This window comes from Leguminivora glycinivorella, chromosome 13 (assembly GCF_023078275.1).
Source record: "Leguminivora glycinivorella isolate SPB_JAAS2020 chromosome 13, LegGlyc_1.1, whole genome shotgun sequence".
NCBI lineage: Eukaryota > Metazoa > Arthropoda > Insecta > Lepidoptera > Tortricidae > Leguminivora > Leguminivora glycinivorella.
Window position 1 is genome coordinate 8,948,484 of NC_062983.1, and position 26,195 is coordinate 8,974,678.

Genomic DNA, 26,195 nt, shown 5'->3' on the forward strand with positions numbered 1-26,195 from the left:
TCTTGCGTCGCGGTGCCGCGCCGCAGATTTCCTGCCGCAAAAACTGGCGGCGCGGCAACGCAACGCAGAATTTTCGCGGTGCGTCGCCGCAACGCGCCCATGTGGCCAGGCCCATACTCAACTTAATAACATGTCCCCAGTTTCAAGATGTTTCTCATAAAATTTGAATGTTTGTAACATTGTTAACACCAAGGGTCCATTTCTCGAAGCTACAAGTTCAAATTCCAATTTCTATTTAACAGGTCAGGTAGATATGTATAAAGTAACTGAGTTGACCGTGACGTCACTCAATTCGATTTCATATAAATTCCATGAAGCTGATTTGACTAGGAGGCAAGTAGCCTATTTACAGGTGGTTGTCAATGTCTAATATGACAAGTTGGAAAGAGACTTCCGCTTGTAACGTGTAACTTTTAGTTTTGAGAAATGGGCCCCAAGTTGTTATATATGTATTTTTTTTACTTATTTACTATTTTACTATTTGGGACTACAAACAAGAAAACTGCGCCTAAACAATTTACACACAGCATTTGCGAAAGTACATGCAAAGACCACCAAACTAACATGCAATCTAAAAATGAAACAACACTACATAATAAATACAAGTTTATTTTGTTATAACCTCCTAAATTTCATAAATTCGAAGAATCATCGTCATTCGGCGGAGCGTACAAGTTAATTTGTAAAGGAATATATATTTTAAGCACATTATGGGTAATTATAAATACTATGCGGCATCCAGGGGATTGTCAGTCTGAAAAAGAAAATTTTACGTGTGAGTAGAAGGAACAATTAACCCTTTCAACGCCACGGCTATCTGCGCGGAGACATCGTAAACCTATTGTCTCAGAGCTGTAAGAACCTCTTTTTGACACATGACAGCGTCCACAAAACGTAAACTCGCGCAACCTAATGAAATTTTAAATAAAATCCTGTAATAATATTTAAAAAAAATCAAGTACTTAAAAACAATATTTAGCTTACTTTAAACATAATCTAACACATGTTACATTTTTGCGGATCTTCGTTAGTGAGTATTTTACGATATTAATTTATCACGCAGGATTTACTTATTATGTCATTTATCATTCATTTTCTTCGGGACAATAGTCGGATTGTACGAAGCTCGATATTCGACTGTAGACATGATCGCGCTTGTTGGCGAACAAACGGCAATGTTGGACTTCTCATTGACGTTATGTTTAATAATTATTGAATGGTAACAACGAATTGTAAAATACTTTGGTTGTATCAGGAATTTGGTAGGACTTAGACGCTTGATTTTTTTTTATTTGAATTACCCACAAATGTCATATATACCATAATTCAAGCAAACGTATCTACTTAGCGCGTCAAATGAACTCAGTAAAATCCACTGAGTTGTCCGTCTTTAATCGCAGCTCGCAGCTTTCGCGCGTCAATTTTTGGAAGTCGAAGTAAAAAAAAACATTAAAAAAGCCTCGTTACGTGATATTTAATTGCAACAACACAAAAATTATGAACACTCAAGGGTCTGAGACATATTTAAAATCACAGGCAAGTAACAACTTCAGTACAAAATCTGACACGCTCGGCCGCCGCGCCGTACAAATAGATGAACTTTGCTTTATACCTTTTGCTTTAAAGTTGGTCAAAATATCGGAAATATCGGAATTAAATTGACAAAACAATACTTTTAACTAAATAATACTTTAGGACATCACATCACTAACGAAAATCTATCTACTGACTATCGAAGCTAAACTACTTACTATTCATGATGCAAAATAGCTGTCTTACCTAAGATTCGTCGTTAGCGAAAAAGTAACTCCTCTGTCTTTTCTTGACAAACGTTAGATTAGGGTGACTTCTGCAAAAAAAAAAACAAGACATTAGTATATTATTTAGACAAATTCAATGTCTAGAATTTACATAAAAATACTACTCAAGATACATAGTTCTGCATAGCAATTATTACAAATAAAATTATTCTAAAAGCTCTAACCTATGCCTAGGTTAAATATATTAGACAAACTCTACAAATATGCTTTGCAGAACTATGCACTTACTGAGGGCAAACTTTTGGTGCCACCATCCTTCTTTTTAAATATGTGCCAAATCCCAGACAAGTTTTTGTAAAACGAATATTTCTCGTTTCTCCTTTAAAAAGCAGAAAATATGTGTATGAATTTGGTGTTCTGTGCACTAGACAATATTTAAAATACTGGCTTGTTTTTAAATAATAAATAAAACGTGCTGCAATGGTAATAGACCAAAATATACTGTATCCAAGAAAATACAAACATACGGTATAAAAAATATGTCAATATAAGGGTATCTTCTCAACACTAAGTTTCCTATCATTGTATTCCTTCAATGTAAAGATTTTTTTAAAGCTTAGTGAATTCACACAAACTGTTGCATATAAACTTCTATTGTAATTGATATTATTATTCGCGAGGGCATGACAATGATAGCATATACAGGCTATAATGTTTAGTGATCATTTATTAAACATTATGTATATGTTGCTATCATTACTGTTAAATACGCGGGACCCATTTTATCAAAATTGCGCTTGATTAAAGACGAGAAGCATTTAGGCGTAATGCGCCTCCGATAAAATACATATAAAAAAAGTTATTTTTGTCAAGTACACAGAAAATCCATCAACCATGGTCATCTATCAGTAAGAGCATAGTTCCCAAAACTTAAAATGATCAATGTAACCTCCCGCATCAGTAGTTTGACTACATTCGCAAGCACGTTATATTTGGCTACGTCCATGCCGTATTGTACGATATTGTTAGCGCAGTACGAAGACATCGGCGCCAGGCAAGTGTTGTATACTAGTAATGCGAACATCCATTTCTGCGTCTGGTTGCTTCCGAGACTTCGGTTTGAGAGCGGCCGTTCTTTCTTGGGCGTCAGCTGCGGTAGGGTTAGCTCTGAGCTGGTCGGGCGCAGGCTAGGGAAAGGGTTAGGGTTAGTAAAGGGAAAGAGGGATGTGAAAGGGTTGAGGGACTGATACTTACTTGGAGCCGAAGTATGAGGGCGGTGTTGTGTCCAGCACACTGGTTGGCTGTAATGAGAAAATTCAGAATTTGAGTATTTTCAAGTAAATTGTACGTTTATTTATTTCTGTATTTGTAAATTTATTATTTTTATTGTTGTTTCATATTTCGTAGAACCAAACAATCAAATTATTTAGACAGAAAAGAAGGTCCCGCATATATTAGCAGCCTTGACCAAATCTCGGACACTGGCGATCAAATATATGAAAGAGGCGCGTTCCTAGCACACAGTCTAAGCTCGTGTAGGTGAACGCGTACTATGCGTGTTAATGAGTGAGACATGACAGGTCGACTGTTCGCGTTTTTGACAGGAGGTAACTGTGAGGTAACCGAGAGGTGGGCGGCACTTTCAGCGGGGAGCGGGAGTGGCCATACTGTACGATAGTACTATTTATTATACTGTGCCTTGTTTTCCTCCTCCTTACATTCCGACGCGTTAGAAGAAAGGTTCTTTCTAGTATTCTTGCACAGAACCGGCTGGCACCTGCACCCATTGCTCGCCTTCACACAGCCGCACATCTTAGTAGAACAAGACCCTTACAGATATAGTGCTGCTTCCCTAGTCTCTAAAGACTACTCACCGTATTCTCTTTCTCTTCGCTATCAGACGCGTTGGTAGACGACAGCTTTTTGTTTTTGCACAGCACAGGCTGGCACCTGCAGCCGCTGTCGCACCCGTTGCCCGCCTTCACACAGCCGCACATCTTGGTGGAGCAAGAGCCGCGACAGGTGCAATGCGTGGAGCCGCCGCTGTCCCGCTTGACGGCACGCGAAGGGTCGCGCTCGCGGAGTCGCTCGTTGGAGTTGTTAGCGTTTTCCGCGGTGAAGTTGTTGGTTAGGCGGGAGCGGTGCGACTGTACGGGAAATAGCATATTAAAATTATAATAAAGAATTTATGAGAATTAGTACTATGAGATCGAGGCTGAGATTACTATTATTCTGAGTTCATACTTTTGACAGTAAACGTAAGTTGTACACCGACATCTAGCTCATCGCCTACATCACAATTGAACCGAAATCTCACAGTAGACTTTTACGAAACTCACGGGAAGGAAGAGGGTGATGAAATTCTTAACACGTCACCACACGGGGTTCATCACCCCTCCAGACAAAATTTTAGCTGATGATCACAAATCGGGACTTTAAGAGGCCTTATTCCTAAAGACGAGCGTTTTTTGCAAAATAGAACCTTTTTCATTCAAAATTATAAAGAAACTATAAATGATTATTAAAAAAATGATAATGTTCCTAAAAGTACATATCTTAAGCTAGAAAGTCAATTGGTACTACTTTAAAATATGTCTTTTTATACTTCCGAAAAATCAGTTTTTTCGGAAGACGTTTTCAAATTTCGTAGTGGAATAGCTCGTTTAGAATCGTGATTGTGCTGTTAAAAATGTTATTTGGGGTAATAAATGATCACAATCCTATTTGTTATATCCTGTACGAGTTAGCTAATACTTTGACATTTTAAGATTTACTTGAAATGGTGGATAAATAACCTTCCGTATCCTCCCCATTTTTTCGATAAAAAGAGGTTTACATTATGTATTTTTCCTGCGATTCCTGCATTTTTTGTAACTCTTAAATAATATTATCCTAAACTAGAACTTCTTATTGACCTATAAGAAAAAAATCATACATATAAGACATACCTTTCTGTCGATAGATATGTTTTTAAAACACCTAAAATTCGAATAAAAGACACTGTGCTAACGCGAGCCCGCTCAGTCTGCGCCGAGCGCTCGAAGACAACGGATCTGCGTTTGATCGTCCGGCGCACCTAGCTTTCGTAAGCAGCGCGATAGTTCCGAGAAGTGCCGTAAACTGCGACTAAACAAATCTTGATCCTTTTTACACCTTATGCAATTTTAGCATTCGATATGATTTTGGATTTTAAGTTATACGTGAAGTTTGTTGAGAGTTTGAATTATTATTATATTTTGGGACCAGGATGAGGTTCTGGTTCTCATGATGATGGAGTCAGGCAGGAGATGTTCAACAGAACTGCTATTCTACTTATCATAACTCCACCATGTTTGGGCTCATTAGATTTGGGCCGACGAGCACCATCGAACTAGATGAGGTCCAAGGTCTCATGATGGAGTCAGGAGGTGGTCAACAGAACTGCTATTCTCCTCATCATAACCCCATCATGTTTAGGCTCATTAGATTTGGGCCGACGAGCACCATCGAACTAGATGAGGTCCAAGGTCTCATGATGGAGTCAGGAGGTGGTCAACAGAACTGCTATTCTCCTCATCATAACCACATCATGTTTGGGCTCATTAGATTTGGGCCGACGAGCACCATCGATCTAGACGAAGTCCAAGGTCTCATGATGGAGTCAGGAGGTGGTCAACAGAACTGCTATTCTCCTCATCATAACCCCATCATGTTTGGGCTCATTAGATTTGGGCCGACGAGCACCATCGAACTAGATGAGGTCCAAGGTCTCATGATGGAGTCAGGAGGTGGTCAACAGAACTGCTATTCTCCTCATCATAACCCCATCATGTTTGGGCTCATTAGATTTGGGCTGACGAGCACCATCGATCTAGACGAAGTCCAAGGTCTCATGATGGAGTCAGGAGGTGGTCAACAGAACTGCTATTCTCCTCATTATAACCCCATCATGTTTGGGCTCATTAGATTTGGGCCGACGAGCACCATCGAACTAGATGAGGTCCAAGGTCTCATGATGGAGTCAGGAGGTGGTCAACAGAACTGCTATTCTATTCATAAGACTGCTTGCACTTACATTGACATTATACTTTACATAATGCTATTAAACCTAATGAAGCGTTGTTTTATTACCTAAATCTCAAAACCCTCTAAATAAAATATGTATAGTAAGGAAGGAGCAAAAATTTAACCGCAGGTTTTCCAAACCGACGATGTTTGATCAGCTACTTTTAGAACGAACATGTACATAATTTGATTTTCACCCTTTCAAATGTTTCTAAGACGCAATGTTTTGCACAGGTCACGTCATGCACAGTTAAACTGTGGAATGAATTGTTGCCAGCGGTATTTCCGGACCGATGCGACCTTCAAACCTTCAAGAAAAGAACGTACATCCATCTTAAAGGTCGGCAACGCACCAACACTTCTGGTGCTTCGGGTGTCCATAGCCGGCAGTGATCGCTTACCATCAGGCAACTTGTCTGCTCGTTTGCCTCCTATCCCATAAAAAAACGTTTAATAATTTTTAAGAAAAAAAAACCGCCGCCTTTTGGGTTCTGATGAAAGCTACTTACTCGTACTGCACCAAATGTCACTATTCTGGACGTAAGTGCATGCTGTTCTTATAAAAATATGAAAGTCACTATAACTGTGCCGTTTAGATTTAGGGAGTTCCGGTCTGACCATCATCAACAGTTCCACTGCACCAAATGTCATTGTTCCGTACGTAAATGCATGCTATTCATATAAAAACACAAAAATCGCTATATGTATGCCTTTCAGACTTGAGGAGTTCCCTGGATTTCTCCAGGATCCCATCATCAGAACTGGGTTCTGATAAAAATGGGACCAATCAGTATGCATATACATTCAATAAAAAACAGAAATCACTATTAAACTATTCTCTAATTTCAAGTTCCTAACTAGAATTTTCCTAATAAAAAAAAAACAAATTGATCCCGATACAAACTTTCACCCCCTTTTTCCTCTACTAGGGGTGTAAATTTTCATAATCGATTCTTATCTCTTCGAAATTTTATCGACTCATCGCGTTTTAGTCGTTCGCCTCTGCTAATGGAATGTTTACATACCTCACCTTTGTCCTGCCGGCTTTGAATTAAAAAAATCTACTCAGCTGATAAAATTAGCAATGTAATCGTATCTCGTACCTGTATAGTTGTATACGCTTATATAGTATATTATATAACGGTAACGTTATGAAGGCTATAAAAGTTGAGTACCGCGGTTAGGCCACGAAGGCTTGCCGAGTGGCCTAAGTAAGGTACGAGACTTTTATAGCCTTCATAATGTTACGATTGTATACTATACTTTTTCTACGACAGCCACATACATACCTATTCGAGAATAATAAAATGGGTTAGTTACTTACTTCATGTAATGAATGGGAATATTTGTGTGGATCGTCGTAGCATTGAGTATTCTGTCCACAATGTTGATGGCGAGAACTTGTTGCACAATTCTTCAAAATATGCCAACAACGCCGTTTCAGAGAAAGTTGAAACATTTTTTTGCAATTTCCATGTCAAAACAATCATAACATTTTTGGTACGCTTTGATCTGACTTTTCATGTAACAAATTGTCAGTCACTTTGAGCGCCCATAGCCTTGATTTCTTCGGAAGTGAATTTTTCACCAGAATCACTCATAATTACTTATGTTTTTGCACAATAACGTCGAATTAAAACAAACTACACACCACCGAAATAGTTCAAATAGTTTCGTGATAAGTTTACAAATGTCAAACATACCATAGACAAGAGAAATAGAAAATAAGCCGGTTCTCAATTACGAAAAATGTGGTTGCGTTCAAGAATATTTAAATGTCGAATGTAAAATTATTGGATAAACTTATGATTTTTACCTTTGTTTTGCAATATCTAATATGTAAAACGCATTTAAGCTTATTTTTTCATCTTGATTTAAATTATGAACCTAAATATTATATTATTTATTAAAAGTTACTTATTACTGTAAATGAAAACATACCTGATAAATGGAAGTTGTGCTTTTAAAAAAAAATTAACAGAACTCCTATATTCATATGATTACTGCTAGCAGTAATCCTATGAACCCATAGACAAATAGACTTTCTCATCGTTACTCAAATGAACTTAATTTGAATACCGCTGACAATAATCTAATTGACAGATTTAAGTGCTGGAGTAGAAAAAAGCTATAATAGCTCTCCAATCGAGCTCGTCATCATCATTATCTCCATCCTCTTCTTCCTTTTCAAAAAGTTCTACATATTAATCTCCCTTTTCTCTCTAACTCTAACAGTATGAACATCGTACCTGTATACGCTTATAAAGCGGAGTAGCCCTCCAATCGGGATCGTCCTCGTCATTATCTCTGTCCTCTTCTTCCTCCTCGGAAAGCTCAATGTGTTCAGTCTTCTTCTCTCCTTCTTTCTTGCCCTTCTTAGTTTTCTTGGCGTTCCCGTTTGTGGACGCCGTGCGGAGCTGCTCTAGCTCGTCTGATAGCTTTTTCTGTAAATTTGTTAAGAATAAAAGGTAAGTAAAAATTCAGTGACTTTGTTATATTATGCAAAAACTATGCTGTATTAACCTGATGAGATGTTGAACGCAGAAACCAGGAAATGCAGGGAAAATGTGACCTCAATAGTTCGCAATGTGTCTAAATGAGCTTTAAGACAACCATGCACTTAAAAGTTAGTATTTTTATAAAACTTAAGATATACAAAAATGTTAACCTCGCTATTGATACCTAAATTTGAATCTCAATTTCATTACATCGCCTATTACATTTTTTGATGTTGTCATTTTAATTTGAGCTTCTAAAAAAATTTCTACCTAAACCCTAATTGTGATTAAGAAAGAGTAACGACTCATCTATCTACAAAAACACGTAATCACATACATTTTCAGCTTCAATTTGGTCCAACTTTTCTCGCTGATACTGAATCACGATCTGCAGATGTTATTCCACATTAATCTAAACTCTGACTCAAAAAAAAGGCTATCTCTTCCTACCGAAAGAAAAAAGGGAACTCACAAAAAAGGCTATAATCTCTCTTCCTACCTACAGAAAAAATACACAGATATGAGCACTATGGTTGCAAAACTTTAAAACAGACGAGCCGCCTGATGGGAAGCAGTCATCATCGCCCATGGATGTAAGCAACATCAGGGGAGCTTAGTTTATTCGTTGCCGATCTTTGAGAACCCTAAATACCTGCATCATGAAGAACCCCATGTCATATCCTAGCGCAAGAAAACACCACAGAAGGTAGCTCATTCCACAGCTCGCACGTTCTGGGCAAAAACGAGCGAGAGGCCAGTTCGTTCTTGGTTTGTCACGTGGCGAGAAAGTGAGGATGAACTTTGTTTCTTTGGCGGGAAGTGCGGCGATAAAGCGACAAATGATCTTGAGAACATTAGTCGTTGGATCTCACGGATCCAAAACTTGTCAATATTTTCATAGCTTTGAGTTCTCTATATCTACTTGGAAGTTTTGTCAAAGTTTTGTAGCCATAGTGCCTGTAGATAATCTACAATAAAACGTGTGGAACCAATAAGGATAGTATATTTTGAGCAGACTACATACATTCTCGGCCTCGACTTGGTCCAGTTTCTCTTGCTGGTATTGAATGACGTTCTGGAGGTGTTGGCAGGCTTGACTCTTGTTGCCTCCTACTACTCCGCGTTGAAGGGCGACTAGCGCCGTTAGCTGAAATGGAGAGAACATTCTGGTTATCTTTATGGTCCGATTGGTTTGTTCTATCGTAGATCGATTAGTAACGCCCTTACAATGATGGCTTACGGCCCAGCCACGACATTGGTCTAAGCGCGGCAGCGGCGAGCGGCAGCCATACGTGCGAATGAAAAGTCCCATCGCTGTGTCTCGCTTCAATGTATGGCCGCCGCTCGCCGCTGTCGCACTTAGACCAATGTCGTGGCTAAGCCGTTATAGTCGTGACATTTGAAACTGGTTCGCCGTGGTGGAGCGGCCTAAGGTTTCATGCCCTTGATCACTGGAGTGCTTAGCCACTTTTTCTTCAGAATAAACAAAACTAAAATGTCAATGACGTTTGGATAGCGCACAGTTAGGTACAATCATTCGTTATGGGCTATAACTTCAGAGCAGAGACACATTAAAATGAGCAATGTATAACATATACTCGTACTATACCAGACACATTTATACGCCGTCTCATGCTCTATCGAGTACAATACTTTATCTGGTGAAGCAACAAATAAGACTGTGAGAAAAATACTATGTCCATTATGAATTTGCATACTGCCATTATGAATGATGTATTATAATTTGCTCAATGGTTAGCTGTCAACAGTGGGCTTTAGCTGTAACAGAATTGCCACTGTCTGTAAAAAGTCAGGTTTTTGAAGAAATTCCTATTCTTTCTCGTAATCTTGGCACGGAAGCCCAAAACAGTTCAGTGACAGAAAACAACAACCAGGCAGGCAATTATGGTCGCGCGATAAATGATAAAATAGCAGGCCGTCCCTATCGCACTATTTGTAAGTGCGATAGGGACGGCCCGATGTTTTATCATCTATCGCGCATATATGAATTACCTTCTGCTCGCTTTGTAGCTTGTGCTGCGCGAGTTTCTGCTCCAGCTCCGCCCTACAGCTGTCGAACTCGACCTGCAGCCTGTCGTGGGCCTCCTTGATCTCTTCATAACGCGCCTGGTAACCCTTCTCACTCTGGTTCGCGAGCTCTTTCTTCGCTTCTACTAGTAGGTCGAAGAGGCATTTCAAGGCGACTTTGGCTTCGAGCATGGATTGAACGTTGTCCCATTGGGTGCGGGATTTGTTTTCTGAAAAAGAAATATAATAAGTATTCAAGTGACCGAAAGCGTAGTACCTAACTGACGCGCGGGGCTACATTTCAGTTGCAGATCAGATATCAATCAACCTGCCGAATCCTACACCGAGTCAGACGACGCAACGGAGCCACGCTGTTACGTCGTCGCCCAAATCTAATGTTTAATTTGTATTCTTTTTTGTAATATTTATCGTTTATGTCTTGTTTTGTATTTTGTAGTTTCACAGTGCCTTAGTGTAAACTGTAATGCTGTGTTACTTTTTTGATTAAATAAAATAAAATAAAATAAATATCTGTGCCTTGAGGAGCGCCATGTTAACTTCGAGCAACGCAATCATCTACTTGTTTCCTTCACTGTCAGAACCCTTACTTATATAAAAGTGTAGAAGTTACATTGTCAGGTAAACACTTACCCTGGTCAGCAGTAAGGATCTTCTGTTGCAGATCAGATATCTGTGCCTTGCGGAGCGCCAGGTTGTCTTCCAGCTTGGCGATCTTCTGCTGATTTTCCTCAGAGTCAGTGCTGTTACGAAGGACTTCGATCTGTTCCGTTATCCACGCTCTGAAAGGTATTATCAGGTATTACATAAGGAAGGGGGAGGCCTTAGCCCAGCAGTGGGACAGAATAGGCTCATAAAAATAATTACTTAAGTGATCAAAGCGCGCCCTTACGAACGGCAAAGAGGATGAAACGCCGGAGTGGGTTTAGTGGGTAGAGCCAAGTTTACCCCCTCTCGCTAGGAGAGTGGAAAGAAACGGCAAGTCCCACACATCGTGTGTAACTGCATTCCCACTCCGTCAAAAAAGTATTACATACGTTTATTTTATACACAATGTACCCACATTAATTGTCGTGTTGTTTTACTTTGAATGCGCTGGCTCCACAGAAAACCAGCGCCGTTGACCACGCTAGCCGTGTCAGCTTCTATGCTGAGTGGAGACCATTTCGGCCTCACATCTTCATTACTACTTTTTATTATTTATTTGCCTTATGTTATTTGTATCACTGAATATAATTATAATAGTACAAGTATTTGTGTGTAAGTGTTGTAATACTGCCTGAATAAATGATTTCTATTCTAAATGTGGAATGATGTAACGGTAGAGAAAAATCGAGGAAAGGGCGGATAGACGGTGTGAAAGATGAATGGTAAGCAAGTTAATAATGAGACGACGTGCCATAAAGGTACGTTAGAGGATGACATGCTGCGCTGACCCCAAATAACCCGTCATTTGGAGGAATGAAGGATGAAAAGATACCTGTACTCCATGAGCTCTTCAAGTGACTTCTCGGCTTCTACAATGCTAAGATGCACTTCCAATTCCTGCTCAATGTATTGCTGTACCGCACTAGCTTTAACATTGCCTTTGGCGCTGCGCTTCATTTGGGTCTGCTTCTGTCTGTCCAGAGCTTCCTGAAATACCAAAATAATGCTTAAGAATAATTCTTGTACCAGATTTTAACTTTTTGACTAGCGTAGAAACGTCCGCAATCGATGCAATTAAGCTTGGAATAAATTTAAAAGCGGAAAATGTCTGTCTTGGATGAGACTTGAACTCACGGCTTCTGGTTTCTTGTACCAGGGGCCCGTTTCTCGAAGTGTACAAGCCTAGTATTACAAGTGCGTGAACTGTCAAATCGTATGGGTTGTCCTGGAAACACACTTGTAATAAGGCTTGTACCTTTCGAGAAACGGGCCACAGGTGTAGCACAATGGAATTTTTCAGAGGCAGTGCATAGTTGTCGGGTTCCATTTACGGAACTTCTCGCTGTAAAACCTCACTGTCTTATAAAACTATCTTACTTTCAGACTCTTGTTGACAGCGACAGCTTCCTCTTGAGCACGTTCTGTTGTTTAGCGTGCCGAGACTTTATTTTAGTAGTCTTCGTTTCACAGTCTGGTTGTACATCCATTTACGGAACTCGCTGTAAAACCTCATTGTCTTATAGAACATCTTACCTTCAGCCTCTTGTTGACAGCCACAGCTTTCTCCATCTTCCTATTGAGCACGTTCTGCTGTTTAGCGTGGAGAGACTCCATCTTAGCCATAGCATTAGCTCGTTTGCGTTCTGTAGTCCGAGCATGGCGCGCTCGCTGTACATCAATTTACGGAACTCGCTGTAAATCCTCATTGTCTTATAGAACTATCTTACCTTCAGCCTCTTGTTGACAGCGACGGCTTCCTCAATCTTCCTCTTGAGCACATTCTGCTGTTTAGCGTGGAGAGACTCCATCTTAGCCATAGCATTAGCTCGTTTGCGTTCTGTATTCCGAGCACGGCGCGCTCGCTGTACATCAATTTACGGAACTCGCTGTAAAACCTCATTGTCTTATAGAACATCTTACCTTCAGCCTCTTGTTGACAGCCACAGCTTTCTCCATCTTCCTCTTGAGCACGTTCTGCTGTTTAGCGTGGAGAGACTCCATCTTAGCCATAGCATTAGCTCGTTTGCGTTCTGTAGTCCGAGCATGGCGCGCTCGCTGTACATCAATTTACGGAACTCGCTGTAAATCCTCATTGTCTTATAGAACTATTTTACCTTCAGCCTCTTGTTGACAGCGACGGCTTCCTCCATCTTCCTCTTGAGCACATTCTGCTGTTTAGCGTGGAGAGACTCCATCTTGGCCATGGCGTTAGCTCGCTTGCGGTCCTCGTTCCGTAGTCGGAGCATAGCGCGCTCGTTATCCGCCTTCCATTTACGGAACTTCTCGCTTTCTTCGCGCATTTGACGGATTATTTTCACCTGTGAAGGATTTTAGAAACTTGTAATAATAGAACACGAAAATGTAACATTAAATAATTAACCTTTCAAGCCCCGCCGGCTCCCCAAGGAGCCAGCGTAAAAATCTCAATGACACATTAAGAGGGCTTTCGTGTGAAAAACAGTGAAATCGCAACCGAGCGCTTGATCATACCGTATGTGGTATCAAATTAAAGGGCTGAGTGGGGGTGAGTTAGTTTTCAAAATTCCAGTCTTATAAAAATCAAGATAATAAGATGCTCTAACTGAAACTTGAATTAAATAAATGTATTGGATAACGGAAAGTGTAGTATTTCACCGACTAAAACTATCAATATTACATTCTTTTGACGTTTTTTTGAAAGCATGGTTAATACCTTTTCGCCTAAATTAAAACTATCGGGCATATACTAATATAATATATGATATCTATACAGTTCCTATAGGTGTTTATGAAATGGACGTAATCTCATAATCGACGAGTCCCATATAACCATAATCGGTCGCCGTTCCTACGCAAATCCTCCTATTTTGTGTACACACAGGACGTCAAAGTAAAAAAGAAATAAAACCATTTGACATTAAAATGTAATGGCGTAAGAATTTGTTAAAGATAAATATTGTTTGCATTTGTAATATAATGTGGGCTAATTACCATGGCCAATTAAATTGCTCGAGTGATTTCATAAAATAAGTCTAAATTTATCAACGCGCCATCAATTTACCTCAGTTTAACCAGTAATAATATTATTGACTACTCGGTGTTTGCGTGTTATGTATATTGATTGGTGAAGTTTTAGTGCTCCGGTGCATATACTATACTGAAATATTAAAAATAATGCCTAGAAAACCAATAAAGTTGTTAAAATATGGATTAAGACGGTAATATTCCATGTAAAAAACAGTCGCCAAACGGTCACCAAACGGTCGCCAAACGGTCGCAAAATGGTCGCAGCGTACACGCGTGACCGAAAGCTATTTTCAAAATGGCTTAATTCTTGTATTAATTTTTTCCAGGTATCCTCAAACTTTATAAACAATTAAATATGCCGTCGTACTCAGTTGCCCTCACTAAAGAAGATAAAAAAAATGTAACGTGCGTACCGAGCTGCTGGGTTGTAAAGGATCGGGGATCATATTATTTTATGGTCTTCTATAGAGCAACTAGTATTTTGCGGCATTTCACAATTGACACTTGTTGAAGTAGTCGTCAATAATATTACTATCAACATTAATTTCAGCGATCTGTACTTCTTGTCAAGATTTTTGTATAGATAAGTGTCTACAAATTCGTAATGTTAAAGAGACATCAATAAAACGTAGTAGAGTAAATAATGTGTTTTTTTTTGTAACCCAAACAAAATACTTGTAAGTAGATTAGTAGATACGAGTGCGGAAAAGAGGAAAATCGATACGAGTAGCGATAAATTAATACACGAACGAAGGGAGTGTTTTAAATCGATACGAGTTGTGAATGTCCTTTTCGCACGTGTATCGTATGACGATTTTCAGTACCTAAATCTAAGCTAAGAGTTTCGACCAGACAAGAAATGAATCATTGCTGGATTTGCTCGCACTACTGTGTGTAAAAAGCAGCATCTGTACTGAAAAAAACTATCATTGCGCAACAGAAATTCTATTAATATCACAGTAAATACTCTATTTCATTTGATTCCTACTTTTATTGTGTAAAGCAACACTGCACTTCATTTTTATCAATAAGAATTAAAAATTATATATTTAATACATTAAGTAACTATAAAGTGCTTATCTATTTGTATTATCATTCTGCACTTTTCTTAACTTTCCCACATTTCTATAAAATGTCGAAGAGTGCTTAAATGGTCGTCGTCGTTTATTATTATTTAATTCGCTCATATTTAAATGATTCAAAGCAACCAGTCCACAACTTCACAAGAAAGTTTGAGAAACCTTCGTATTTCAGATTGTCATTTGCGGTTACAGTGGTTTAGGAGCAGTTCGGTAATCAGACCTACACATGTGTGTACAAATTCTGTCAATGTCACTGTCAGAAACCGTTCTGACAGTGACAATGACAGCCACAAATTCGTCCACATGTTGTTACCGTTATGTGTGCAAACGTCGACTAATAAAGTGTCGTTAAAAGTCATTCTGACAGTGACATTGACAGCCACAAATTCGTACACATTTTGTTACCGTAACGAGTGCACACGACGACTACATTTTGTTATTGTAACAATACGGTCGCATTGTTTGCACGACGTTACCACGCGTTATGTCACATTTGACAGTTAGTTACTGATTTGAAGATTTTGCGACTGAAATGGTTGTATGGGGTGTGGAGTAAGGTTTGCGCTAAATGATGACTATGCTATAGATACAGTTTGACCAAAAAGAGAAATTAAAATTGGCAAAATCGTAGTGTCGTCCCGTTTTCTCACACATTGATTTGAAAGGGATGCCACTACAATGTTACCACTTTTTAATTACTACTCTTTTTGGTCAAACTGTATGTAGGGTCTTTTTGTATAAAATGAAAAAAAAACTTTCCAAAGTACATACTCGTACTATCTCTCTTTCCATGGGAATTTTAACGTAATCGATAATAAACTTCTTTTCAAAATCCTCCAGCCACTGTCCTCGATCATGCGACAGTCCATCTCCAATCTCTCTCTCATACAGAACTAAATAAAAAGAGAGACTATACTTAACACCTTGTGTCTTGAGAGATAAATGAGATAATCATATTTCAGATATTAGGGAGCCCTAAAATGATCTGCCATTAGACTCGTGGTCACTTGGCAAACGATGCGCGTAGACGTGCTTCGGCTAACAAAAACTGCCTCGCAATGCCTCGTACGAGGCAGGCGCACTGCCTAGTCTGTCAGTCGTTTAACGTACTAGGACATCTGGCTCGCTTTGTGTGCGCCTATTGTACGTAGGTACCTACTGCTCGTAGGTACATATATCTCGTAAACGCATACCTATGTCAGCGAAATTGTCAAGTTCTACTAAATAAGTTATCGACGTCTAAGTGGCATAGGAAGGACGCGCAAGGGACGTCGCCTGGGGGCACGTCTTATACAATATGTACTGAGGAGACGTTTTTTAAATTACATTCGGGCGGCGTGGCGCTGACGTCCGTTCCGCGTCTCAGGACATGCATCGCCTGTGTGTGGATGGTCCCTAAGATGGCCCATAGTTATTTTGCTTTCACTATTCGCATGCTTAAATACTGTCGTGCGTTAATGCGCGAATGTATATAGCCATCCATTTCTGACGTCACAAGACCAGCCAGCGTAGCCGAATGGCAATCGTCGATGCCAGACGCCGACAGAAATGCAGTCTGGCTCTGTCGCGCCAATACGTAAGAGCGATAGAGATAGATAGCTACGAAAGATATACTATCGTGAGCGTTTGTGCATTGGGCTACGCACACTGAACCTATGATTTTATTTCTTACCTTAGTAGCCTTCATGGCCTTCAACTCAGCGTTAAGCGAAGCGATCTTAGCCTCGTTCTTCTCCTTATTCTTGATGATGGAGGCTTGCTGCTGGCATTTCTTCTTGAGATCGCTGATTTCGGCTTCCAAAGTCTGCACTTTGGTGCGGCGTTCTTCGTGAGATGGATCCTTGCTCTAAGTACCGAAAAAACACATTTGAGATTTAGTTTTTAAGTTTATAAGTATGTATATTTCTGTCACAATCATCACAATAGTCACAATATTAAAGAGCTTCAATGGGTATTTCTCTAATTCACCATTACGGCTCAGACACGACATTGGTCTTAGCGAGGTCTAAGCGCGACAGCGGTGAGCGGCGGCCATACATTAGAGCGAGACACAGCGATGAGACTTTTCATTCGCACGTATGGCTGTCGCGCTTAGACCAATGTCGTGGCTGGGCCGTTAAGACATCATAAATAGGAATAAAAGTTAAGTTTGGTTTCGAAAGAAATCTATCTATTGTTATTTTTATTTTTTACTGCAAATTTTAAGAAAGAATAAAGAATTAACTATGCATTGCTTTTGCTTAGCAGATAAATCAAATATGTAGATAGCTACGGTTTGATAGCCATTGCGCTACTATTTACTATCGCCAATAATGTGACCAATCTACCTTACTATTCCTGAATTGCTTTTAAAGTGCTTATCCTTTCTTCATTCTCCTTGAGATTGTTGTGGTTGTCCAGCATATCCTTGTTGTTGCCCAAGATAGCTTGAACCACGGAAGCTTTGATAGATTTACCATAGCTTTGCCAGTTACTACAGAATATTAGTTAACCTACCTTACTATTCCTTAATTGCTGCACTAACTCTTCCTTCTCCTTTTCCAAGAGCGCTATCCTTTCTTCGTTCTCCTTAATATTGGTGTGGCTGTCCAGCATATCTTTATTGTTGGCCAGGATAGCTTGAACCACGGACGCTTTGATGGCCATGGCGTGGTTAAGCTCTTGTAGTTCTTGGTTTAGTGCAACCTGGAATATAGTTGTTACTCAGTAAGTCAACACTAGGAGTGACGTGACGCGATTTTGATCACACGGTTTCTAAAAATAATTAGATAAACTAGTAGCCAATCTCGCTCAATATTGATTGTCGAATGGAGCGTTTTGAGGTACACTCGTGCTAGGAGTGGTGAAACCAAACTTAAACGCTTTCTACGTAATTCAACAGACGATAGAATCGCATATAGGTTTGTTTTAACACATTCACTGTTTTTGACTGGCAGTGAATGTGTTGAAGAACGACATTTGTTCACCTCGCACATGGCGACCCTGTGAAAATCCATACTACGATTATAATTGGAAAAGTGTGTGTCTGTTTCTTTGACCGTATTTCACGGCAACGGAGAAACAAATTGACGTGATTTTTTTGAGTGAAGATAGTTGAAGGGATGGAGAATCACATAGGCTAATTTTGTGTCTCATTATAACCCCTGCTTCCTTAAAGTGGGGTGTAGAAGTTTGTATGGAGCATTCCGCAATTTTCGAATTTAACGCGAGCGAAGCCGCGGACAAAAAATAGTATATGAATACGAGTATAAGCAGACCCTTACCTGTCCCATAGCCCTCTTTTCCTCTTCAAGCACCGCCTGATCTTCGCTCAATACCACATCCTCCCCTTCTTCGCCCTCATCCTTCGTAAACGACGATTTTATTTCGTAATCTATCAACTCCTCGTTCGTCTTAAAGTTCACCGACTGCAAATCTTCTAACCTATTCTTGATCTCCTTAATATAATCCAGCACCGTCGTCCTATTCTTCTCATCATCTTTGCTTTCATTCAGATTGTCTATGGTCTGGTTGCATTGCTCTGTGAGCTCATTTAGTTTCTGCTCTATTTTGTCTTTGGCAGCTTCGGCTAAAAGCGCCTTCTCACATAATTTTGTGTTTTCAATAAGCATGTTTCCGAGGTGTTCGGTGACTTGTTTGTGTTTTTTCAGTAGCTCGGCGTATTTGGCTTTTTCGCGCTCGATTTCTTCTAGAAGTTTCTCGTTGTTTTGCTCGCTGTCAGTGGGCGCTTTGCCAATCAGTTGCAGTCTTAACTCGTTTACTAAGTTGTTTAGCCTGTAACAAGTTTATAGGCGGTTAAAAAGAGGAGTTCGTTGGATATTACAGAAATCAAAAAATTAAGGATCTAATGATGAGTCAGAAAGCTTTGAACGATAGAATCAGGAAGCAAACTGACATAAATAACTCCAGAGCGCACAGAAGCGTACCGAATATTGAAGGAGGCCTATATTTGACGAGTTATTTTATTTATTTATCGTATGGCATATACCGTTTCTCTACTTTTAAATGTTTAAAAAGTCAGACTGCAGATACTCGATTGCAGTCGTCGACAAGGTCTTAAGATCTGCCAATTCTCCGCTAAATTTGGTGATGGGGCACTCAAAGAGAATGTGGTGTACTGTCTGGTCCGGGTCGCCACATTGGCATTCCGATGACTCGCGCCACCCCCATTTACACCACAGCGACGCGCAGTTACCGACGCCTGTCCTAATCCGATCGAGTAGAGACGAGCTAAAGACAGAAAATTACTTGACGATCTCGGCACAGCCTTAGCGTTTTGGTTGACTATTACCTTATTATTATTATTATTGACCTTGTTTTGCTTGTTACATCGCGCTCGGTCGGCATAACGGAGACAAGGAGAGAGAGAGAGAGTTACCTATCGATCTCAGCTGCCTTAGCAACCAGGTTGATGATAGGCGAGGACTCTCAGGTTGTCCGCTGGGCTGACGCACGCCACCATTAGAGTCACAGAGTTCACGACCGCTAATTGAAGCGCCAGGTCGTACAGAGCTGAGTAATGCATATTGAAAGAAGCCTATAGCATAAGACGAGCTAAAGAGAGAAAGAGTTATGTCCAGATTGTAGTCCGCTGGGCTGATGCACGCCACTTTTAGAGCCACAGAGTTCACGGCCGCTAAGTGTAGCCACAGGTCGCACGGAGCTGAGTCGTGCAATGTTGAAGGAAGCCTATACCTTAATGGTGCTCCCACACTGGGCTGTTATAAATCCGGAGCCATCGCGCTGTCCCTGTCACACCATGTTATATAACATTCATAACAGCCAGTGTGGGAGCACCATAAGATGGGCTAAAGAGAAAGAGAGAGGTAACTCTTACCTGACAATTTCAGCAGCTTTAGCGTCCTGGTTGATGATAGGCTTGTTGCGAATGCGTCGCGCTCGGTCGGCGTATCGCAGCGTGGAGACCGTCTCGTCTAAATTGTAGTCGGCTGGGCTGACGCACGCCACCATTAGTGTTAGAGAGTTGCCGCCGAGACTGTCTGTTGAAACACAAAGAATTTATTGACTTCATTTTTTTTACATATGTTAACTTTCATTTGAGGAAATATCAGTATAAGCAGGGGCGGCTCACTCCGCAATTCTATCGCCGCGCTACAAGTACATGCTGGCGGCCGCGAGTTCGCGGCCTAATCAGGGGTGGCGCGCGTTCTCACGGAACGCACGTTCGTACTTTCCATTGTTACTTTACGTCGCAAATACTTTTTTAAGGTTCATATGGGATGTCCGCGTGTGGAATGGCTAATAATGCTTAGTTAAATAGCCATCATGAATAAAATAGGACAATCTTACACAGATCTACTATTGATTGTCCCATTGAAAAGTTCAATAAGGCTTGCGATGTTGGGACTTAAACAAAAATATATGAATACTGTTTATATACCTAGAGAGTACCCAAAACTTTACTATAATAGTATAACATTTTATCTGAGTATGAATTCCTTTTAATCCATAGGCAACCCTATCGTCCGACGCTGCGCACGTGCGGCTCGTTTCTTTGTTAGAATTTTGTAGGCATTTAAAAAGGCGGCATTTTGTGAACATCAAAACAGTGGGCATTCTGTACTTGTACTATTATATATTCTGTGGTATAAGACACTGGTTCCACCAAAAGCGATGCGATGATAGCGCGGGCGAGTTATAGTTCGTAGCCGAGCTATGAACTACAAATTGTTTGCTCTCTCTTTTATTTACACTGGAGAGACTATCTTTTGTTAAGGCTCCAGTACACAATGGCCTGTGATGGGCCACACTTTGCAATGCACAATTGTAGGCCACGATCACTTGATGTTCACACAGTGGCGCATGTCTCATTGCTGGCTGGCAAACCACTTGCGATGGACATAGAAGTAATTACGGCTGCGGCTATTTATTTATAAACTGTTTACAAGTATTACAGGCTCAGATTGATATAAATCAATAAACTTTAAAAGTTTCTTCATTGCTCCACGGTACTGATATTTTGGGCGATCAAAAATTCTAGTTCTAGCAACAAAAAAGTGCACTATCCCGGTCAGGCGGTCGGTGACAAACTAAACAATGGCCGATTGTGTGAACACCACAGGCCACGCTACGCCACGATTCCTTTGAAGTGTGCCCAAAAAACCGACAACTCCCCGATTGCGCACCACGATTGACAATTGTCCGCCATCATACACCATTACCCCCTGTACACAATGGCGATGGCCTGTAGTGGGCCAGCATGGGCCATTGTGTACGGGAGCCTTTATTTTTTATAGCCGATAGCTCATAGCTTAAGGCTCCAGTACACAATGGCCCATGCTGGCCCACTACAGGCCTTCGCCATTGTGTACAGGGGGTAATGGTGTATGATGGCGGACGATTGTCAATCGTGGTGCGCAATCGGGGCTTCAAAGGAATCGTGGCGTAGCGTGGCCTGTGGTGTTCACACAATCGGCCATTGTTTAGTTTGTCACCGACCGCCTGACCGGGATTGTGCACTTTTTTGTTGCTAGAACTAGAATTTTTGATCGCCCAAGATATCAGTACCGTGGAGCAATGAAGAAACTTTTAAAGTTTATTGATTTATATCAATCTGAGCCTGTAATACTTGTAAACAGTTTATAAATAATTACTTCTATGTCCATCGCAAGTGGTTTGCCAGCCAGCAATGAGACATGCGCCACTGTGTGAATGTGAACACCAAGTGATCGTGGCCTACAATTGTGCATTGCAAAGCGTGGCCCATCACAGGCCATTGTGTACTGGAGCCTTTACTCGCTTTTGGCAGGACCAGTGCCTAAGGTCAGTTAGAAAGAGTCAGCATGTCAGTACTGAACATGAGACACCTAGAAATTTACAAGCAGGTAAGTAAAGCTACCTAATACTCGTATTGCTAACGACATGGTAGGTATTTGAAATTATGCAAAACTAACTTTCAGAAACTGCCTGCATTCTTTCAAGATTGTTGTATTTAAAAAAATCTGGTCAGCTTGCTATCCCTATAACTAATATAGCTCCTGTTGGTCCCATCCCCAAGAGCTAAGATCACATTGCCACGAGCCAGAAGACCATGGTTTATTTTGGCACCTTAGAATACATGGCTGAAATAAATATCAAGTAACCCTAATAATTTCACTTACCCTGCAGTAACCTGGTCAGCTTGCTATCCCTATAACTAATATAGCTCCTGTTGGTGCCATCCCCAAGAGCTGAGATCACATTGCCAAGAGCCAGAAGGCCCTGGTTAATTTTGACTCCTTCCTTTAGCCGCTCGCCGCTGGCTTTCGTCTTTTTAATGCGCTCTGAACCGGCCAGATCGACTAGGTGGAACTTTGATGTGGTAGCCAGGTTTCTGAGGAAAACAAATATTGCTTTATTATTTCTAATTTTCTAAAAAATAATATTAAACGACGAATCTTGTAAGGACTGTGACACCAGCGGGCGTAGCAAACTAGTTGGATAAACTTTATCGCATTGGTGCATCCCTATCGCACTTACAAATAGTGCGTAAAGGACGGCCCGACATTATGTCGTTTATCACGCGACCGTGCTTGCCTTCCAGGTGTGTTTAGACTTGCATGTGCGAGTAGTAATATACCTACAGATCCTCATGTTAGAAGGCACACCTCTTGCGTGACATGTGCATGCGCGACTCGAACATTTTAGTGCATGCGTGCTTGGTTAGCAAAAGTATGCAATATTGAGTAGTAGAGCCTAAAATAATGATAATGCGACCAACAACTTTTTAGAAGACAGTGATGTTTTGAGCTTGACTTATAAAAAAAAAGTACAAAATGTTAACTTACTTGTCAGTCCGACTCTCTTTAGAGATGATAATGGTGAAGACAGCATGACTCCGGCTAGAAGCTTGGTTCATGGCAGTGGAGCCTGTCACTCTGCCAGAGGAACCCTGTTCCAGTACCATCATTGTCTCCATAGTTGATGTCACGGTCAGTTCCGTTATGCCTAAAAGTAAAATTTGTGTTAATCTTAATAATTGCGTGTTCGAATAATTCGTGTGCCTATGCCTATCCTACCTTGAATTCGAGGATTTTCAGTGGTATGGTAACTCAGCAAAGACGGTCTTAGCCATTACTTCGCCAGATGTGCATGCGTAGCCAAAATGCTAAACATTTATACTCAGTTTTGGAAACAAAACTCAACTGTCACTGTTTCACTAATATGTGAGTGAGACATAGTGTTCAGAAAGTGATTGTCACGTTGGCTAGGCACTCTGGACAGACACCAATTTACGAGTTCGAGTACAAGGTGCCTGGGATCTGCCAGATAAAACTGATCCAAAGAATAAGTATGGCCTAGAGATGGGCCGAATACGAATATTCGGCCGAACATTCGGTTCAGCTCTTACCGAACCGAACATTCGGCCGAATATTCGATTACGTCATATTTTTAAAGAGGAAGTTCATTAAAACTATTAAATGATTGATAATGGTTACATATGTTACTACAACTATGTTTTTATGATTTAGTGGATAACTAAAACATAGTTAAAACAACTCTGAACTCTTCTCAACTCTTAAAATGCGGTTTTTTTAACTTTTTTACAAAACAATTGTATTTATATTTTGACATTTTTGACGCATAGGTTTCTCTCTTTTTAGCAGTTCCTTGAAAAGCTACTAAAATAGGAGCTTATTATCCAATGGAAAACGTAAGATCTTCATTAGTTATTTCATTTGTTTATTCGGTAAATATTCGGCAATGCAACCGAATTATTCGGCCGAATACGAATATTGAAAAACTTGCCGAATATGCCGAATACCGAATATTTCGGCCTATCTCTAGTACCTATGGCTACTATATTTTGTAATGCTATCTTTCTAAATCAAATGCCTTATTGTTTGTTGTATTTATTTATCTAGATTTTCATTACAAACCTGGCAGAATAACTCCCTTATTGATGTCCTCCCTAATCTCAATGATAGAATGCCCTCTCTCTTTTCCCGAGAGGAGATCGTAGCACTGCTCCTGATACAGTTCCATGAAGGAAACATTCACTTTGAAGATGAACTTGTCCTCATGGGTCTCTATGAAGTCAAATATATCTGCTACTGCTTGAGGAATTACACCTGTCGAAAAATTATGTTTTAGTTACTATATGTTTATTTTTTTCTTACACGGACATATTGCATAGAGTTTGCGCCCAATAATTTTTATAGGTACTAAACTATTCCTGAGACCAGAAGATACCGGGCGTATAAGCATGGTCGCGCGATATTTGATAAAACATCAGACTGTCCCTATCACACTTACAAATAGTGTGATAGGGGCGGCCTGATGTTTTATCATCATCGCGCGACCATGCTTGCCTGCCAGATCTTGGTATCACTACACAGAATTTAACTTAACTTGTAATCAATAATTAATCATATTGTAGAGCTCACAAAAAAACCCATCTGAGAGGGCTCCAAATTACCATTCAAAATTCTTACAAGATATATATACTTCATTTGGTATATATAAATATTATGTGAGATTTTTTTACAGCTCTATCACAAAAGCCTTAGGAACCTATCTCTTCCTTAAATTATGCTTGTGTTCAGGGTATACTAAAAGACATATTAACAATATATACATAGAAACAAATAATTTTGATGAGTAAGCCAAATTATAATTAAAAAAAATATACACAACAGCTTTGGGCTTCAGCTTTGTTACCAGGATTCAAACCTTGGACTAGCTGCTATACCTGCACTACTGATTAGGCAAAAAAAACAGTAGTAAGACTACATACCTAGTTTAGTATAATCTCCATCAGAGCCCGAATAATTTGTGCCCATTGTGTAAGTTTTCCCTGACCCTGTCTGTCCGTAAGCCAAAATAGTGACATTGTAACCTGGAACAAAAATTAATTTGTTTTAATATATTATGATATTATAAGCGTATTATATGCTTTTCACTCTCGCACGTTAATTGTCAAAGAACTCCTATTTTTAACAATCTTCAAAAAAAGTGGAGGTTCTCAATTTGACGGAATTTTATTGTAATGCCATGATCTCCACTATCAGGCGGTCCAGCCTGGGAACCAAACCATAAACTACTCGATAGTAGTGTTTTTGGTACTTACAATAAGGCCTTGTTTGTTGTGTGAGGTTACAACACATGCAAACTGATTATTTATAAATGACAAGCTCCTAAGCTTAGAGTAATCCATACTAATATTATAAATGGGAAAGTGTCTGTGTCTGTTTGTTTTTCCGTTTTTCGCGGCAAAACAGAGCGACGAATTGACGTGATTTTTTAGGTGGAGATAGTTGAAGGGATGGAGAGTGACATAGGCTACTTTTCATATCTTTCTAACATGAGCGAAGCCACAGGCAAAAGCTAGTATATTATGAACAACAATTCTAAGATACTAATAACTCTACATTATAAAAGAATTATTACATACGCACATATATGCTAAACATCTCATCCAATCAGCTAATAATGTAGGTACAAAAAAATATAATGATTACCTTGAAACAGCTTCCCAATAAGTCCTTTTACAGCTGTATCATAAAACTCTTGTTGTGTTATGTGTTGTGGGAAAACATGATTGTATGTAAACGCCAGGTCCTTGATCTGAACTTGGTTTTGGCCGGGCACAGCTTCTATACATTCTTCACAGCCCCTGTCAGTCTCCTGCTGCATCAGAGGCCTAATACGAAGGGCCACCTGGACCGTATCTATCGTCCCTTTGCTATTTTCTCCGTCAACCATGTTGACTTCGGTTCAGATTGTCGAACAAACCAAGTTATACCGCAAATGCGGTCATGGATGGTCAGAAATCCTTTGTTGGTATGTCAATGTTTATAACTGGACAGCTTCTGCCAGTTGAGTATTTTATGCCAATTATAAGGCTGTAAAAAGGTCGAAGTAAACAAGATTAATGAAATTCGCTTTGCTGACAAATAAAAATAGGTGTTTTCGTAAAAAGGTTACACTAATAAGTATGGATATGAAAAGAAAGGTTTAATAAGTAGAATATTAGGTCCAAGTATACTTACCCTACTTTAACTTAATAATAGCTCGTTTTAAAAACAACAAACACTATTTCTACGCACCATATCCCATCAGAACATTTGCAATTTTCAAATTCAGAGGCACAACGGTTGGGCTGATTTGAG

At 40.0% G+C, this 26,195-nt stretch overlaps 1 protein-coding gene across 2 annotated transcripts; it reads right to left on the reverse strand.

Moving 5' to 3' along the window:
* Positions 1-593: 593 nt before the first annotated feature.
* Positions 594-26,195, reverse strand: LOC125232858 (chromosome-associated kinesin KIF4-like). 2 transcript variants are annotated; one of them, XM_048138659.1, is made up of 20 exons: positions 26,076-26,195; positions 25,545-25,928; positions 24,821-24,922; positions 23,964-24,155; positions 22,872-23,031; positions 22,206-22,417; positions 19,922-20,084; positions 18,348-18,858; positions 17,581-17,769; positions 16,757-16,930; positions 13,111-13,314; positions 11,829-11,983; positions 10,982-11,130; positions 10,316-10,560; positions 9,327-9,449; positions 8,054-8,248; positions 3,635-3,907; positions 3,015-3,061; positions 1,780-1,849; positions 594-754 (listed from the first exon to the last, which is right to left on the reverse strand). In XM_048138659.1, exons 2-19 carry the CDS (start codon positions 25,786-25,788, stop codon positions 1,780-1,782), a joined length of 3,408 nt encoding a protein of 1,135 aa, XP_047994616.1. In that variant the 5' UTR covers positions 25,789-25,928; positions 26,076-26,195; the 3' UTR covers positions 594-754. The 2 variants fall into 2 exon arrangements, with proteins under 2 accessions (XP_047994616.1, XP_047994615.1); XM_048138658.1 differs by lacking the exons at positions 594-754; positions 1,780-1,849 and adding exons at positions 2,022-2,139; positions 2,843-2,947.